This window comes from Aedes albopictus, chromosome 2 (genome assembly GCF_035046485.1).
Source record: "Aedes albopictus strain Foshan chromosome 2, AalbF5, whole genome shotgun sequence".
Lineage (NCBI taxonomy): Eukaryota > Metazoa > Arthropoda > Insecta > Diptera > Culicidae > Aedes > Aedes albopictus.
Genome location: NC_085137.1, coordinates 293029724 through 293047341, shown reverse-complemented (window position 1 = coordinate 293047341; position 17618 = coordinate 293029724). Strand labels below are relative to the sequence as shown.

The following is a 17618-nucleotide window of genomic DNA, read 5'->3' as shown; positions in this document are numbered from 1 at the left end:
GTCTGGCTTTGAGTTGGGATAACAGATTCCAGATGAAAAATTGCTTAATGAAGGCACCTCAATGAAAGTTCACTTCACAATTTTGGTCCTTAATTCCTAAGAAGCTTTTAATGAGGAGGGTATTTTACAACTATTCTCTAGAGTGCATTTCATTGGTGCCTCGGTTTTAAAGTTTTCTTTCTAAAGAACTCGCACTTTAAACCGGTGCTTATAATTGAACTTTTTCCTTTACTTAAGAAAACTAGTTTTCTTGGCTTTAGCTTTTTCCGCGAGACCAACGTCGACACTTCCGTTTAATGACACTTGCCACCGCCACCGTCTTCAGGATCAGTATCAAGGGCAAGAAAAGTGTCCCAGCGCCAGCGTCTGTAAAACGAGTCCCTTTTAAGTAAATTGAAAAACCCATCGAAGCAAAGCACTACCACTGGAACGGAAATTAACTGCTCAAGTTGCTGGAAAAGTGGGTCGAATCTTTTCAGTTTTTTTTTTTGTTTTCGAGTCGCTCATTTTCTGTCGTTCCTCAGGCGACAGTCGGTAATTGGAGAGCACTTTTTTTTGGTTTTGCTTTATCGTGGCTTCAAGCGAAACCTGCCTGATACTATCTCCATTTCGGGAAAATTTCCCAAAAACTTCAGCGGCAATGCGGCGAGGTACAATGATGAAAAAAGGAAAGCTCTTTACAGTTGCGCCAGGCTGAGACCGGTCTAGGTAAAGTTTGGCAAACTCTACTTACCTTAACTTGTTGGTAGCGGAAAGTGAACACTGCCGCCGGCGGAAGCAACCCAATTACGGCGCAAGCCAGCACCAGAATTCCGGTTCGCATCGTCCAGTTGAGGGCAGCCACGCACGGAGAAGCGTCCAGACAGGAATCGCACCCCTCGGCACAGGGCAGGCACTGATAAGACGATGCATCGTGGTAGGTGCTGTATTCGCTCTGGAAAGTGAGAAGAGGAGTTTTAGGAGAGGATTTTTTTTATCATATTTATTTGCAGTTCGTTGTGTTTTTTTTTTCAATATTTTGATAAATTTATGAAGTGATGAGACTTTTTACATTAAAACATGTACGTATCTCATCGTGCTCTGAAAATGATGTCAATTGATACAAAATTGACTGAGTTTTATGTAGCAACAAGTGACCGAAAATGATCCCTTTGCCCAAGTACCCCATTACCGTGTTAGTCGAAGACAAGAACAAAAATGAGGCTTTTATACAGCCAGTATTGATTACATTAATCACAGACTGTCATCAATGCCTTATGGTGAACAGCCCTCAGTCACTGGCTTACGAAGTGTATCATTTATTGTCGTCACACCCACACAGCGACGACACAGTTTAATTTACGACCAAAGCTTTTAACACTAACCTGCATCAATTTTTCGTACTCCTCCTCGAGTGTGGTCCCATTGAACCACTTCTGCTCGATGCTGGTGTCGGGGAAGTAGTATCCCTTTCGGCACACGCACCGGTACGATCCACGACGGAAGCCCAGCCCCGGAATCGGAACACACTGTGGAAAGAAAAAAAAAACAGAAGACATAAGGTTTAGCGAGACCGGAGAATACCGAAAAGTTCACGAAAGAAAACATCTGGAAAATGGTAAATTACGGTGCGAACATTGCTTGTAAGTATGGCTCTAAAAAGCTATAAGGCAAAACATTTCGGATAGACATACAGCATGGGATACGCCAACTCTTCGAAGAAGCGCATGGAGTTCAGCTAGCACATGGTTATTCGCTTTAAGTGAAATTAATTGACGCAATGAAAATTTATTGCATTGAATTTGTTTCCTCGTTGGTGGCTGTTGCTGATGTTTCTACGGGAATATGCAATCCGATACAAAAATCACACAGACGTAAAAAAGTATGTCTTTGGTGATTTACATGTAGGATATTGTTTAAATAGGAGAAATTAATGAACAATGGTCCAAGGGCCGTATTTAACTGGAAAAAAATAATAACGCCCTTTTTATTCTTCAACCACTTAACCTAATTTACAGCTCTTTTGTCCACAACGGTACTGCGGGAGCGATTCCAAATGGAAGCTGTACTTAATTTATTTTTTTTTAATTGTACTATATCGAACTGGTTGCCGTTGTACTGCTTTCATTTTCCACCCTATCATTGTAGTATGAGGAGCACGAGGATGTTGATGTGTGCCTGTTGGTTGTTCCTTTTTCCAGTCAGATTGAGGGTCCATTATGAGTTGCCGTTCGCCGATGTCCAAGTATCCAGGTCCATTTGAGTCATGGGCTCAGAAAAAGGTCAGTGTCAGCTGCTCCATGGGGAAAAGAGCAACTGACGAAAGTGCCGGGGTTGGGATCGATCCCATGACCATCTGCTTATGAAGCAAACGTGCAATCTAATTACGCCTTTACTATTAGTTTTAGCTACATGTTGTCTTTGAACAAGTTTCCTGATATTTTTTGAATATTTTTTTTTTCAATACTGTGAAATTAGGATGGTCCAAATGATTCTCAAGATCACGAAGTCAAAATTTTATGGTTTCCATATAGAGCAATAAAATGTTCTAGGGTAATTTTCCAATTGTTGCACGGCTAAAAATTCGCCAATTGTTGCACACCTCATAAGAATAACGTGGAGTGTGCAACAAAAGGCGAGTTTTTAGCCGTGCAACAATTGGAAAATTACCCTACAAATTCGAAAAACAAATAATTCCAAAAATATTTGCTGAACAAACCATTTTAACTTGATAGCGGTTGCTGGCGTATTTTCGGTCCTCGGGTTGCTTATAAAACAACTGTTTTAATAAATAGGTGAAAGCTGTGTAAGTTGTGTATGCTGTGTATGTATCTGTACTGTTGTAATTATGTTAGCCGTGCATCGAATATTTTTCAAATAATTGTTATGTTGTGGAAAAGACATGGAGTTTTCACGCCTTTTTGAAGGAGCCCAATTAAATGTTTTTGGTTCGTTCAAGGAGGCTTTTCTCCATCACACTTCATTAAGAGAAAATGTCAGATGAAGCAAATAAATGTATAAATGAAAGCTTGTGCCCCGTCCAAAGTTTTAATTATTGTAAAAATGAATCAAGTCATTATGTCCGAAATTTGTATGTATAATTACAGTGTAATGTTGTTAGCCGCTCCATCAGTCCATGTCCAAACCTACTTGACCTAAAAACAACTTTTGATGTGAGTATTTTTGTATAACAAATGACTAGACTACTCAAACTTTGTATGTAAATTGTAGTTTGCCATGAAGATGAGTGAATAAACGCTCGAAACGTCGGCTTTAATTAAAACAGTTGTTTTACAAGTAACCCGAGGACCGAAAATACGCCAGCAACCGCTATCAAGTTATCAAAGACGGTCGTTATTTTATCATTAAAACCATTTTAATATCTCTTATAGTTTCAGATACCTTACAGGGGTGGCCAAAATGTTTGGGATATGCATCTTTTTCTCTCCCACAAACAAATTCAACGTGCTGTAACTTTTCATAGAGTGCATCAAAAAATCTCAAATTTTGACTGTTTATCAACCTGTTATATGTGCATCATTGGTACAAATTTGGGCTCGATTGAATGTTTTTTTGCGAAGTTAGAACCGTTCGGGTAAAACACTATTTTTTAGACAACTCATATTTGAGCTGTCATATCTCGGAAATCAGTGAACCGAATTGAATGAATTTTTTCACGTTTATCAGCAATATTTCATTTCATTTATTTAGTTAACATCAAATTCATGATAATACTGAATCAACAATTTGCCGCCATAATACTCGATTTGTAGCTGCAGCTCTCCAACGTCGGTCACGCCCAACACTCGCCAGATCACGCTCCACCTGGTCCGCCCATCGTGCTCTCTGCGCTCCACGCCTTCTTGTACCAACCGAATGATTAGCAAACACCAGCTTTGCAGGGTTGTTGTCCGGCATTCTTGCAACATGCCCTGCCCACCGTATCCTTCCAGCTTTGGCCACCTTCTGGATGCTGGGTTCGCCGTAAAGTGCAGCGAGCTCGTGGTTCATCCTTCTCCGCCACACACCGTTCTCCTGTACGCCGCCGAAGATCGTCCTTAGCACCCGTCGCTCGAAAACTCCGAGTGCTTGCAGGTCCTCCTCGAGCATCGTCCATGTCTCGTGTCCGTATAGAACCACCGGTCTTATTAACGTCTTGTACATGGTACATTTGGTGCGGGGGTGAATCTTTTTTGACCGCAGTTTCTTCTGGAGCCCATAGTAGGCCCGACTTCCACTGATGATGCGCCTTCGTATTTCACGGCTCACGTTATTGTCAGCCGTTAGCAAGGAACCGAGGTAGACGAATTCTTCTACCACCTCGAAAGTATCCCCGTCTATCGTAACATTGCTGCCAAGGCTTGTCCTGTCTCGCTCAGTCCCACCTACCAGCATGTACTTTGTCTTAGCCGCATTCACCACCAGTTCGACCCTTGCTGCTTCACGTTTCAGGCGGGTGTACTGTTCTTCCACCGTTCCAAATGTTCTAGCAATAATATCCATGTCATCCGCAAAACAGACAAATTGGCTGGATTTCGTGAAGATCGTACCCCGGCTATTGAGCCCGGCTCGTCGCATAACACCTTCCAGGACGATGTTGAATAGTAGGCAGGAAAGTCCATCACCTTGTTGTAGTCCCCGTCGAGATTCAAATGAACTGGATAGTTCACCCGAAATCCTAACGCTGTTCTGCACACCATCCATCGTTGCTCTTATCAGTCTAGTCAGCTTCCCGGGAAAGCTGTTCTCGTCCATAATTTTCCATAGCTCTGTGCGGTCGATACTGTCGTAAGCCGCTTTGAAGTCGATGAACAGGTGATGCGTTGGGACCTGGTATTCACGGCATTTCTGGAGGATTTGCCGTACGGTGAAGATCTGGTCCGTTGTTGACCGGCCGTCAATGAAACCGGCTTGGTAACTTCCCACAAACTCATTTACTTTAGGGGAAAGACGACGGAAGATGATCTGGGATAGCACTTTGTAGGCGGCATTCAAAATGGTGATCGCTCGAAAGTTCTCACACATTAACTTGTCGCCTTTCTTGTGGATGGGACAGATTATCCCTTCCTTCCACTCCTCCGGTAGCTGTTCGGTTTCCCAGATCTTGACTATCAGCCGATGCAGACAGGTGGCCAACTTTTCCGGGCCCATCTTGATGAGTTCTGCTGCGATACCGTCCTTACCAGCCGCTTTGTTGTTTTTGAGCTGGTGGATGGCATCCTTAACTTCCCTCAGTGTGGGAGTTGGTTCGTTTCCGTCCAATGCTGCACCAACATAGTCATTTCCTCCGCTGCCTTGGTCCTCGGTGCCTACATTCTCTTCGCCATTCAGGTGCTCGTCGAAGTGCGGCTTCCACCTTTAGATCACCTCACGTTTGTCCGTCAGAAGGCTCCCGTCCTTATCCCTGCTGATTTGGGCTTGCAGCACGTAGCCTTTGCGGGATGCGTTGAGCTTCTGGTAGAACTTGCGTGTTTCCTGTGAACGGCACAGCAGTTCCATTTCCTCGCACTCCGCTTCTTCCAGGCGGCGCTTTTTCTCCCGGAAGACACGGGTCTGCTGCTTCCGCTTCTGTCTGTATCGCTCCACATTCTGTCGGGTTCCATGCTGCAGCATTACCGCCCACGCTGCATCCTTCTCCTCCAGAACCGCTCTGCACTCCTCGTCGAACCAATCGTTTCGTCGACTCCGTTCTACGTACCCGATAGTGCTCTCGGCGGCGTTGTTGATGGCTGCTTTGATTGTACTCCAGCAGTCCTCTAGAGGGGCCACATCGAGCACACCCTCGTCCGGCAACGCTGCCTCGAGATTCTGCGCGTATGCTGAGGCGACATTCGGTTGCTTCAGTCGCTCTAGATCGTACCGGGGCGGCCGCCGGTAATGTACATTGTTAATAACAGAGAGTTTTGGGCGCAGTTTAACCATCACCAGGTAGTGATCAGAGTCGATATTAGCGCCACGATAGGTCCTGACGTCGATAATGTCGGAGAAGTGCCGTCCATCAATCAGAACGTGGTCGATTTGCGATTCCGTTTGTTGTGGTGATCTCCAGGTGTAACGATACGGGAGGCTGTGCTGGAAGAAAGTGCTACGAATGGCCATGTTCTTGGAGGCGGCGAAATCGATGAGGCGTAGGCCATTTTCGTTCGTCAGCTGGTGGGCGCTAAACTTTCCAATCGTCGGTCTGAATTCCTCCTCCTGGCCTACCTGAGCGTTCAAATCTCCTATGATGATCTTGACGTCGTGGCTTGGGCAGCGGTCGTACTCGCGTTCGAGCTGCGCGTAAAATGCATCTTTGTCATCATCAGTGCTTCCGGAGTGAGGGCTGTGCACGTTTATTATGCTAATGTTGAAGAATCGGCCCTTGATCCTCAACCTGCACATTCTTTCGTCGATCGGCCACCAACCGATCACGCGCCTCTGCATATCGCCCATCACTATAAAAGCTGTTCCCAGCTCGCGTGTGTTGCCGCAACTCTGGTAGATGGTATTTTTTTTTCCTTCTAAACCATAGGGGGATAATCTGCTCAACAGACACCCTAACAGAAGGTTAGGGTAGTGTAGGTCTGACAGGCCGTCTTCTACAACAAAAGTAAAATCCAGGACTACTCTCTCCTCGTACCCACTAAACCATTCCTATGGTCGCCAAACCCTACGTCTCTCCGGAACCACCAAGAAGGTATTGCTTCAGAGAGGGGCTAGTGCACATCGCACCCACAAGGTTAGCTGCGTAGCCTGCAGCAACGAACATCGATGACTCGCTTTGGAGAGTCCATCACGGTAGCATGCTGGCGCTTAGCCAGTTTCCCGAGTGGTCCTCGCCACTCCCTTTGTCCTCGGAAGGCGGGCAGGGTCAACCCCGCCCGCGCCCTACTGCTGAGCGGATATCAAGAACTGATGCCCACGTGCAACCCGATCTGACCTGCCCGTAAGGAAGGGTATCACTACCCTTCAGGCCCTATCAGATGCACCCGTAGGTTGCAGACAGCAGGATCTCACCTACCCCGACCCTTGCCGGGGACCCCTTTCCAACCGCGGGCTCGGATCCAACCCAGTAGACCGACGCCACGACAGCACCACTACCGGGACTTCCTCTCCGCGGCCACTTAATCGTTGTAAGGGTCGATCTCGACCGCAGGGCACCGGTATGACCTACGAAGCCGACTCCGAACCCCTGGACCACCTCTTGTACTGCATCTGGACTAGCCATTCTCCGAGTCCACGCGCCACCTCCTCTGTAGCTCCCAGACGATGTGGGTAATAGCCGTTGAAACGGCGTTCCAGCCAAACTCATCCCTACACATCCTCTGGACCAAGTTGTCCGGAGTTGTGTCCTCCCCGCATGTGGCAAGCATGCGGTCACGCATTGTGCGAAAACGCGGGCACACGAACAAAACGTGTTCCGCCGTTTCCTCTAAACCATTGCACACTGGGCATTCGGGAGAATCCGCATGCCCGAAACGGTGTAGATACTGTCGGAAGCAACCATGACCTGTAAGGACCTGTGTCAGGTGGAATGTGACTTCCCCATGGCGCCTATTAATCCAACTATCTACCCTCGGTATCAACCTATAGGTCCACCTTCCTTTGGTGGAACTGTCCCACGCGCGCTGCCATTTGACCATAGAGGCCATCCTGACAGTCCTGCGTATGCCTCTTGTGCCGTAGATGGTATGATTACCTCTAAACGTTCGCACCATGGATCCTGTCCAACACACCTCCTGCAGCGCTACGATGCCGAACCCGCGGTCCTTCAGTAGATCGGCGAGTATGCGGGTGCTCCCGATGAAGTTGAGAGATCTGCAGTTCCACGTACCGAGCTTCCAATCGCAAGTCCCTTTCCGTCGCTGTGGTCGTCGCCATTGGTATCGGTTCGCATTCTTCTCTTGTTGATTTTCCGGTGCTAGTCTTTTTTACGGCTGGCTCGCAGGGCCTGACACCAACCCACTAACCCAGGGAGCTGGGCTTATCTTCCCGGAAGCTACGGGTTCTGCATTGGCATTTCCTCCAACTACAGTGCTAAACAGCTAGGCTAGAGCGCCAGTCTTCGCCGGGGGTGGTGTTTTTAATGGGCGCCCAGGAGATAATATTTTACCTGAGCTTCCACCCCCTTATCAGCAATATACAACGTTATAAAATGTAATATTTTCTTACGGCAAATTAAGTTATACCGGGTTGAAATTTTTACCCATATAGAGGAAAATAAGTCAAATTTACAATACCACACAAAAATTATTAAATGTGTCCTTCCTTTAATCTAAATTGGCTCTAATACCCGAGCAGGAATGAATAACTGACATATAACTGAAGCATACCAAAGTCAGGTATCATACCAAGACAAGGTATTGGTCGGTTATCCAGGTATTGAAAATAACTTACTTTGGTATTTTGTAGGTATTGATACAATACCTCAATGAGTTATTGGTTTGGTGTTGAAGACTGCTTGAGGTATTATTCAATTATGGAGAAATCGCTATTTGTATGGAAAAATCGCCGATTATTATTTAGGTATTGCCATACCTGAAGTCATTATTCACGCGTTATGCACAAAATACACACCAGTTATTATTTAAGGTATTTTACCTCTTACGCAGGGCTACATAATACCTCATTCGGGTTGTAGGTATTCGGTTTTCTATACCTGAATTAGTTATTCTTCAGCTATTTTCTTCTGCTAGGGTATATCTGATTAAAGATAACTTGAGAACAGAAGTGGAAAATCTTTGGACATCAACACTAAAATTTATTAACATTGACGTAAAAAAACTACATTTTTTCGAGAATAATCCAAAAAGTTTCAATCCATGATAACTTTTTTCAACGTTCAAAAAGTATCTATGTTTTAATAGTTTGTGAAGCATTAGTATATTGTTAGTGTTCATTCAAAATTTCAATTAATTCGGTTCACAGCTCAAAAATGAGATGTCTAAAAAATAGTGTTTTACTAAAACGGTTCTAACTTTGCGAAAGATTAATCAATCGAGCCCAAATTTGTACCAATGATGCACATACAATAGGTTGACCAACAGTCAAAATTTGAGATTTTTCGACGCACTCTATGAAAAGTTATAGCATGTTGACCTTTTTTGTGAGAGAAAAAAAGGTGCCTATCCCAAACATTTTGGCCATCCCCTGTATTTTTTAAAGAAAAAATTACCATAATATACCTGAAAACAAGGTTTTTTTCGATAACTTTTTATACATTGATTTCTCGCAAAAAATTGTGTCATATCGGTTTGCCTCATAGTCATAGCGACTTATTCATTTTAAGAAATTTTAACTTTTAAGGACGCGCGCCATCGAGCAGCTGAAATTTCACCGCGCTCGCGCTGTATACGACGAGCGAGGTTTTTTTGGTAGTGATGTACCTCTTACAACGGCGCGCGTCCTGACGGGTTAAATGCTCAGGCCATCAAAAATGTGCCCATGACCCCCAATGGATACCACTGATGTGGTCTAAATTGAACACTGTGTCCATCATACACTTTCAGATCTGTTTGCTTCATAACGTTGTGATGCACAACCATCAATCATCCAAAAAACTTTCATCGTTGAGATGATTGTAATCAATGAGCTCAGGAGCACAGGAGTAATAAAAGGCAAATGTTCAAATTTGTTGCGAATCATTGAGTTTTACAACGCATGCTTTTTCAAAACTCAGCTTATCATTGATGATCTTTGAAGACTGCCACGGGGTATAAACGATGAGGTAGGAAATATTGGTAAATGTCCATAAGTCTATTAGTTGTCTAGCGTAACATCTTAGGAGAATTAAGCTGAATGGTGATCAGTAGACCGAATGGGCATTGACCTTATGCCTTCGCCTGATTGAAAACCTTTTCATAATAAATTTCCCTTCTTTCAATCATAGACTTTTCTTACAAGTTGACCTGTGGAACTTATCATCAGCAGTACCAGTAAAATAAGCTAGTATATTGAATATTGATGTTTTGTTCTTTGGTGTCAAACTGTTCTAGTGTCTATGGACGTTATAGTAGGAAACACCATCAGAGATTCTCCCTTCTTTCAACATATACGATTCCAAATGTAAAATCAGTAAAGTTTAGCTATAATAACGGTGTGAATTGTATTTATGCATATACAAATTGTGCTCAAAGATGTCCTTTAAATGCAAACATACCTTACATTTTCCGTATCGAATGTGTTACAGCTAGCCTACATCTTTTATGCCGACAATGATCTTTAGCAGATTATCTCAACCCCGATGACTCAATTTAAAGGTGTTATATGTTTTAAAGGCGTTTTCAGCGATTGAATATTCAACAACACTCAAAAGAACAGTCTATGAATCAAAGAAGGGATAATCTCTGATAAGCGTGTTTTGAGTTGAAAGCGCTATCATTTCCTATCAGAGCAAATGAAAAGAAAAACGACCTTCGTTTAGAAAAAGAGCAAACGTCATTCATACATCCGTATTATTATTTTGTCTTTGAAAATGACTCAAGGGAAATCCTAGGTGCTCATAATATCAAAAACACAGACAAACAGACGTAACACTTCGAACATTTTTGGATTCAAATCATAGTCACGGAAACGTATTCGCCCAATGCTATAAGAACAGTTAACCATGAGCTAGGTGGCGTTAGGGGGGAAACGTCAAACTCGAACAAAATCGATGCGAGCGCCACGGGTGGTCAGTTGGCCGACTAGCAAGTTTTTAAATAGACCGGATAATCGGTGTACGATGGAAAATATGAGAGTGTTACGTCCGTTTTGCGATTTTTGTTAGATACGTCTCATGCAAGCTAAGGCGTTGTCCATAAACTACGTACTCATTTTTGGTTATCTCAGACCCCCCCTCCTCCACCGTTGACTTTCGTTCATACATATTGTTTGAAATTTGTATGTACCGTAGACTTTGGCCAGAACAACACCCCTCCTCCTCCATTAGAGTCGATGTACACTGTGGTGCATAATTAATCGGACAAACGCTGATTTTCATACAAAATGACCAAGTTTGAGATGCTGTAACTATAGTATGCTTTGTGGATTGAGCTCAATTTTTGACACGGGACTACGAATATGCTGAATTTTGTGTTACATACATACATTTATTTGTTCAACATCATTGAGACAAGACATAATCAACAATAGTACGCCACAATACTCGGTTTGTGGCTGCCGCTCTCCATCCTCGGTCGCGCCCAATGCTCGCCAAGTCACGCTCCACCTGGTCCGCCCATCGTGCTCTCTGCGCTCCACGCCTTCTTGTGCCAACCGGATCCGTTGCAAACACTAGCTTTGCAGGGTTGTTGTCCGACATTCTTGCAACATGCCCTGCCCACCGTATCCTTCCGGTTTTGACCACTTTCTGGATGCTGGGTTCGCCGTAAAGTGCAGCGAGCTCGTGGTTCATCCTTCTCCGCCACACGCCGTTCTCCTGCACAGCGCCAAAGATCGTTCTTAGCACCCGTCGCTCCAAAACTCCGAGTGCTTGTAGGTCCTCCTCGAGCATGGTCCATGTCTCGTGCCCGTAGAGGACCACCGGTCTTATTAGCGTTTTGTACATGGTGCATTTGATGCGTGGGTGAATCTTTTTCGACCGCAGTTTCTTCTGGAGCCCGTAGTAGGCCCGACTTCCGCTGATGATGCGCCTCCGAATTTCACGGCTCACGTTGTTGTCAGCCGTCAGTAAGGATCCGAGGTAGACGAATTCCTCCACCACCTCGAAAGCATCCCCGTCTATCGTAACATTACTACCCAGACGTATCCGGTCGTGTTCGGTTCCGTCTACCAGCATGTACTTTGTTTTTGAGGCATTCACCACCAGTCCGACCTTTGCTGCTTCGCGTTTCAGGCGGGTGTACAGTTCTGCCACCGTTCCAAATGTTCTAGCGATAATGTCCATGTCGTCCGCAAAGCACACAAATTGACCGGATTTTGTGAAAATCGTTCCCCGGCTGTTGAGCCCGGCTCGTCGCATCACACCTTCCAGCGCGATGTTGAAGAGTAGACATGAGAGTCCGTCACCTTGTCGCAGTCCCCGGCGAGATACGAATGAACTGGATAGTTCACCCGAAACCCTTACGCAGTTTTGCACACCGTCCATCGTTGCTTTAATCAGTCTAGTCAGCATTTTGTGAATTTTTTGTATACAAAGTATAAAATGTTTTCGTTCACAGGTCTGGGCGTGGCAAGGCGTTGAAAATATTGCAAAAGTGATCGGACAGCGGCTCGCGTGTAAATCAAAGGGGTACCGCTGTCCGATCACTTTTGCAATATTTTCAACGCCTTGTCACGCCCAGACCTGTGAACGAAAACATTTTATACTTTGTACACACAAAATTCAGTATATTCGTAGTTCCGTGTCAAAAAATGAGCTCAATCCACCAAAGCAAACTATAGGTACACCATCTCAAACTTGGTCATTTTGTATGAAAATCGGCGTTTGTCCGATCAATTATGCACCACAGTGTAGTTCATGGGCAAGCCCTAATAAGTGTTCCATGCACTTATTAAATGCATGATGATATATCCATCATTTCGTCAATTGTGTCAAAGCCAAAAAAGAAACTCCAAGGTGGTCATAAATCGGTTGAACAGTTCTTCTAAAGCTTGCACATTGGCCCAGTCTACATTTTCGTTCCAATGACTAATTCGGACAGATCTTATAGTCACGAAGTGTAGAATTAGCTATAAGTTAAAATACACATAAATATAAACAAAAAAAAAACAGATCTTATTCATCAGGAAAATTTTCAGAAACCAGTTTTGAAAAATGATTAATAAATATTTCGGGGAAACGGTCTATTCGGGGAAACGGTTCATTCGGGGAATCGTTATTCGGGGAAAAAACTTTCGGGGAAACTTCATTCGGGGACCTGGTTTTCGGGGAAATGTCGTACAATCCAAAATGGCACAACCCGATTTCAAAGCTTTAAATCTTGTTCAAAAGATCTTATTCTCATCTTTCAATGGTAAAAAAATGATAAAGATGTTTTTCGTTTAACAAGTTCGAAATGTAACTTATCAAATATGTATATCGGACACACTGTTCATTCAAGGATTTATCGAATTTATTCAATTTATTCTCATCACGCAATCGTTCATAACAATGCCATGTGTTGCACAAATAAAGTCAATTTATGAAACCACATGAAAAGCGACACCCCTCGCTGTTTGCCCAAGAAAAGCAATATCGCAAACAGGAGTAAAAACAAACATCAAAACAAAATTTGATAACACTGTATTGCTCCATATTCGGAGGGAAGCCGCATCTCGGATGGAGCAAAACCGCGTGAGCGCTGTAATTACGTGAAAAATGAAACAAACTTTCGAAACAACTAGGAACCCACCTCTGTCGTTCGCGGCTTGCACTTGTCCGTCCCGGCGAAAATGTTCAGCGGCTGCGGAGCACCAGATGGAGAACTTTTCTGCGGGCATTGATCAATATCCACGCGCCGTAAATCAATATCTATGCCGGATGTTCCCCTGCGGAAGAGAATGAAAAAAAAAGAGCACGGAAAAGAGAGATGAAACATTTGTACGCAAACAGTATCCGTGGCGGGCCGAGATCGGTAAATCATGTGAATTGGGGAGGGAAAAAAAGCTGTCGGACGGAAACAATGTTGTAATTTAAAGCCGGTTGAAAGACCTGGTGATGGATACCTGCGGGGGACAAAATTGGGTTTCGCGTCAATGTGTCCGTAGAACGATGCTGGTTGGTACTACGGACTAACAGGCGTTGTCACACCCTGAAAGTCCAAAAACTAATAACAGTCCGAGTAGTAAAAAAAATCGATACATAATGCAGGACTAAATCAATATGGGAGGCTTTATAATCATATTTGCCTACATGCCACAAACATTGATTGCCGGATACAAATGCCTGAGGATATCTAATATTATTCTGTTGTTATCACACCTCTTTCAAAAACTGTCACAGCCTAACAAAAGATTGTGACGGTGAAAGCAAGCATCAAATATGAAATTTAAGGTGAATCGGGACGCTGTGTTATTTTTCCTATCTTCCCTCTCTTTCTAACAATTTGCCTCGCGATTTTGGAGATGGTAATCTCGATTTCTATCGCACAGATGAGGCTGAAAAACAATCAACATATGCACTGCAAGTGAGCATACACAATGATAGATTTTTGTTCCATTATATGAAGTAGAATCTGAGATTGCCATCTTAGTAGAAACAGAGCAATGGCGGATATTTCCTCGACCGTCCCGTCCACCCTTAAGGCAGGATGACGTTAGATTTTGGCCTTGTTTGCCTAAACTTGCTGCATGACTAATGCCTATTTCTAGAATGTTTGAGTATGACTAGTGTCTTAAAGAAGGTGATGAAGATCCTCATGGGAGACTTCAACACGAAAGTTGATTCCGACAACTCGGACTATGAGCACGTCAAGGTCCCGGAGAAATGAGCGAGAACGGAGAACTGTATGCAGAGTGTTGTGGCAACAATGACATGGTGATTGGTGGAAAGCTCTTTCCTCAACGGCCAGTGCACAAAGTGACATGGGTTACCCGTGCTGGTGTTACGGAAAATCAAATCGACCACATCTGGACTTGTGCAGCATAGTTGACCGTGTTCTATGGGAATCCCTATTAATATGGGACAACTATTTTGCACACGGCAGTGCATCAGCCGAATATGGAGACAGAGCCTCCTTGATGTGCGGAACAAACGTAGCGCCGGCATTGCGACCAACCATCAGCTCCTAATCGGCGAGATCCGGCTGTGCTTTGCAAGGATATATCAACGGGATAAGAAAATCGAGCGCTGGTTCAATACACGCCGACTGGAAGACACTGCGGTGAAAAGGTCTTTCGTCGAGGAGCTGCAGAACCGTGATCAATGGAGCGCCTTCATCGCCACAGACAAGAATAATTTGGGTGAGCTACGCACCCAGAGAAAGCAGTGAACTACAGATGACACCTAGAGGAAGATAGAAGCTCGAAGAAACGCTAAAGTCATGATAGAGCGAGTGTAAATAAGAGGAGTCAAATCCGTTACCCGTCAGCGCTATTCGGCCCTCGACGAGGAAGTGGAACGCTCATATAGGCGGAACAAAAGAGCGTGGTTGGACTCCCGAGCCGACTAAGGCGAGAAAACCGCAAATACCGGTGATACGATGGCGGATCAGCTGAAACGCTGGATCGAGCATTTTGGAAACCATTTACAAGTGCCGGCTCCATCATTGCAGGAAATAGAAGTAGCCATCCGTAGCATGAAATCGAACAGGGCCCCGGGAGTCGAACGCACATCAGCCGAGATACTCAAAACTGATCCCGAGATAGCTCCACAACTGCTGCAACAATTATTCTGCAACATATGGGAAACCGCGACATTTCTGGTCAACTGGATGCAAGGCATCTTAGTAAAGGCACAAAAAGGGTGACTGTATGCGATGTTACTGTGCATCGTTCTCAAAGACCTCTGCAATGTGATCCTTAACCGGATACAGGAGAAAATTGACGCAACTCTCCGGCGAAACAGGCCGCACGGAAGTTCTACGAGAAGCTGAACCGCTCACGCAGAGGCTGTGCCAAAAGCCGACATGTGCCGAGGCAATCACGGGAATCTTCTCATCAGCGAGCGTGCGGTGGTCAAGAGGTAGCGGCAGCATTACGATGAGCACATCAATGGCAACGTTGCAAGTACCGAAGGTGGCGTGGTAATCGATCTGGAAGTATGTGTACAGGACGAAAGACTTCCGGCTCCTGACCCCCAATAGATTGAGGAGGAGGTTGGCCGGTTTAAAAACAACAAAGCCGCTGGAGCATACTTCGACTAAGAGGTATTTAGGGAGGCGCTCCGCCGTGAGCAAAACTTAATCGGTTTAGACGGCGATGAGCTGATAGCGGTGCTCTCACGTGCGTGTGATTCGACCATGCCTAGGCGAGTCCACCCTAGAAATGGGAGGCCACCGGCTTACTGGTGGACCGACGCGATTGCGGACCTGCGCCGCGCCTGCCTACGGGCTAGGCGGCGGATGCAGCGAGCACGATCAGAGGAAGAGCGAAACAAACGGCGGGTGGTGTTCGCCGCTGCAAAAGCCGCGCTTAAGACCGAGATAAGAGCAAGCAAAAAGGCCTGCTTTGAGGGTCTCTGTCAGAGTGCCAATACGAACCCGTGGGGTGACGCCTACAGGATCGTTATGGCCAAGACGTGAGGTGTGATGGCTCCTACAGAGCAATCTCCAGAGATGTTGGAGGCGATCATTGGAGGACTTTTTTCCGCGTCATGTTCCTAGTCCTTGGTCTCCTTTCGTAGGACAGCCGGGGACTGGGGCTGGCGATGAGGAGAGGGTCACCGATATGGAACTTGCGGGGATAGCTAAGTCCCTTAGCGTAGGTAAGGCACCAGGTCCGGACGGAGTTCCAAGAAAGCACTCGAGCCTAAGAGGAGGGGAATCCGCTTCTGCGCGGTAGTGACTCTGGACGTAAGGAATGCGTTTAATAGCGCCAGCTGGTCTGCTATTGCCGATGCGCTCTTACGTCTGGGGATACCGGAGTACTTGTACAAGATTCTCGAAAGCTACTTTCAGAATCGCGTACTAGTTTACGACACGGAGGTGGGTCGGAAGGGCTTTCACATAACCTCAGGAGTCCCGCAAGGTTCCATCTTGGGTCCGGTGTTATGGAATGTCATGTACGGCGAGGTGTTGAGGTTAGAGTACTCAGTGGGAGTGGAGATTGTCGGATTTGCCGACGACATTACGCTTGAAGTCTACGGTGAAACGATCGAGGAGGTGAAGTTGACTACTGAACACTCGATTAAGGTTGTGGAGGCGTGGATGCGGTCCAGGAAACTAGAGCTATGGAGGTATGGCGGCCCGGCGTGGGGCACCGCGCTAAGTACTTAATGCTACCGATGGAAGCTGGAAAGTACTTACAGGCTTATGCGCCTGAGGGTTGCGAGCGCGTACCGTACCGTGTCACACGACGCTCTCTGCGCCATTACTGGTATGGTGCCTATCAGCATTCTTATCAGTGAGGACATGGAGTGCTTCGAAATGCGCGGAACAAGAGGCATACGCAGGACCAGGGGCGTACAATTTCGTTTCAATGATACACTTTCATGCAACATTTGAATGAGTCACTTCAAGTGTTTCATACATTTTTCTAATGTTTCGGTCGTTAAAAAAAAAGTTTTCCACTCATCGTAGCACTCGGTAGTCTCCCACCCGGTCGCATTGCTTGTGCTTCACCCGTCAGAGCATTAGTGTCTCACTGGTGCGCGCTAGTCTCTCAATGGTTACGGGCGCCGGTTAATTGGATTTAAGTGGTCGAATTTGTTATCCTCTTTCATAAAACATAATTATCATTCTATTGGCGTGCACCACTATTTAAAAATGTTGTTTAAATAGTGTTTTTAGCATGCTGAAGTATTTCAATGACTCATAAATGAAACGAAAATCCAAGTGTATCATCCCATGTTTCATACACACTCGTTTCTGTAGCAGCAACGAACGAGTGTGTTGCTGGGTGAGAGATGAAGCATCACAGCAGTCCGTTCGCATGGGAAACGATTTGCTACAGTCGTCGTACGTCATGTTTTCCTTTCGAAATTGCACGACCCTGCGCAGGACTGCCAGGATGGCCTCCATGGTCAGATAGCAGCGCGCGTGGGACAGTTCCACCAAAGGAAGGTGGACCCATAGGTTGAT

General features: G+C 45.3%; 1 protein-coding gene across 2 annotated transcripts in view; it reads right to left on the bottom strand.

The window, feature by feature from the left end:
* Window positions 1–17618, bottom strand: part of LOC109414240 (uncharacterized) — a 357064-nt gene that overhangs the window by 151275 nt on the left and 188171 nt on the right. For both annotated transcript variants that reach the window (XR_009997784.1, XM_062852084.1), the window contains exons 4-6: window positions 13293–13428; window positions 1365–1508; window positions 734–934 (exon numbers count right to left, since the gene is read on the bottom strand). Coding sequence is in view for 1 of the 2 variants with exons in the window: in XM_062852084.1 (XP_062708068.1) it covers window positions 734–934; window positions 1365–1508; window positions 13293–13428 (481 nt within the window). In the remaining variant the exon portion in view is untranslated. The remainder of the gene's footprint in view (window positions 1–733; window positions 935–1364; window positions 1509–13292; window positions 13429–17618) is intronic.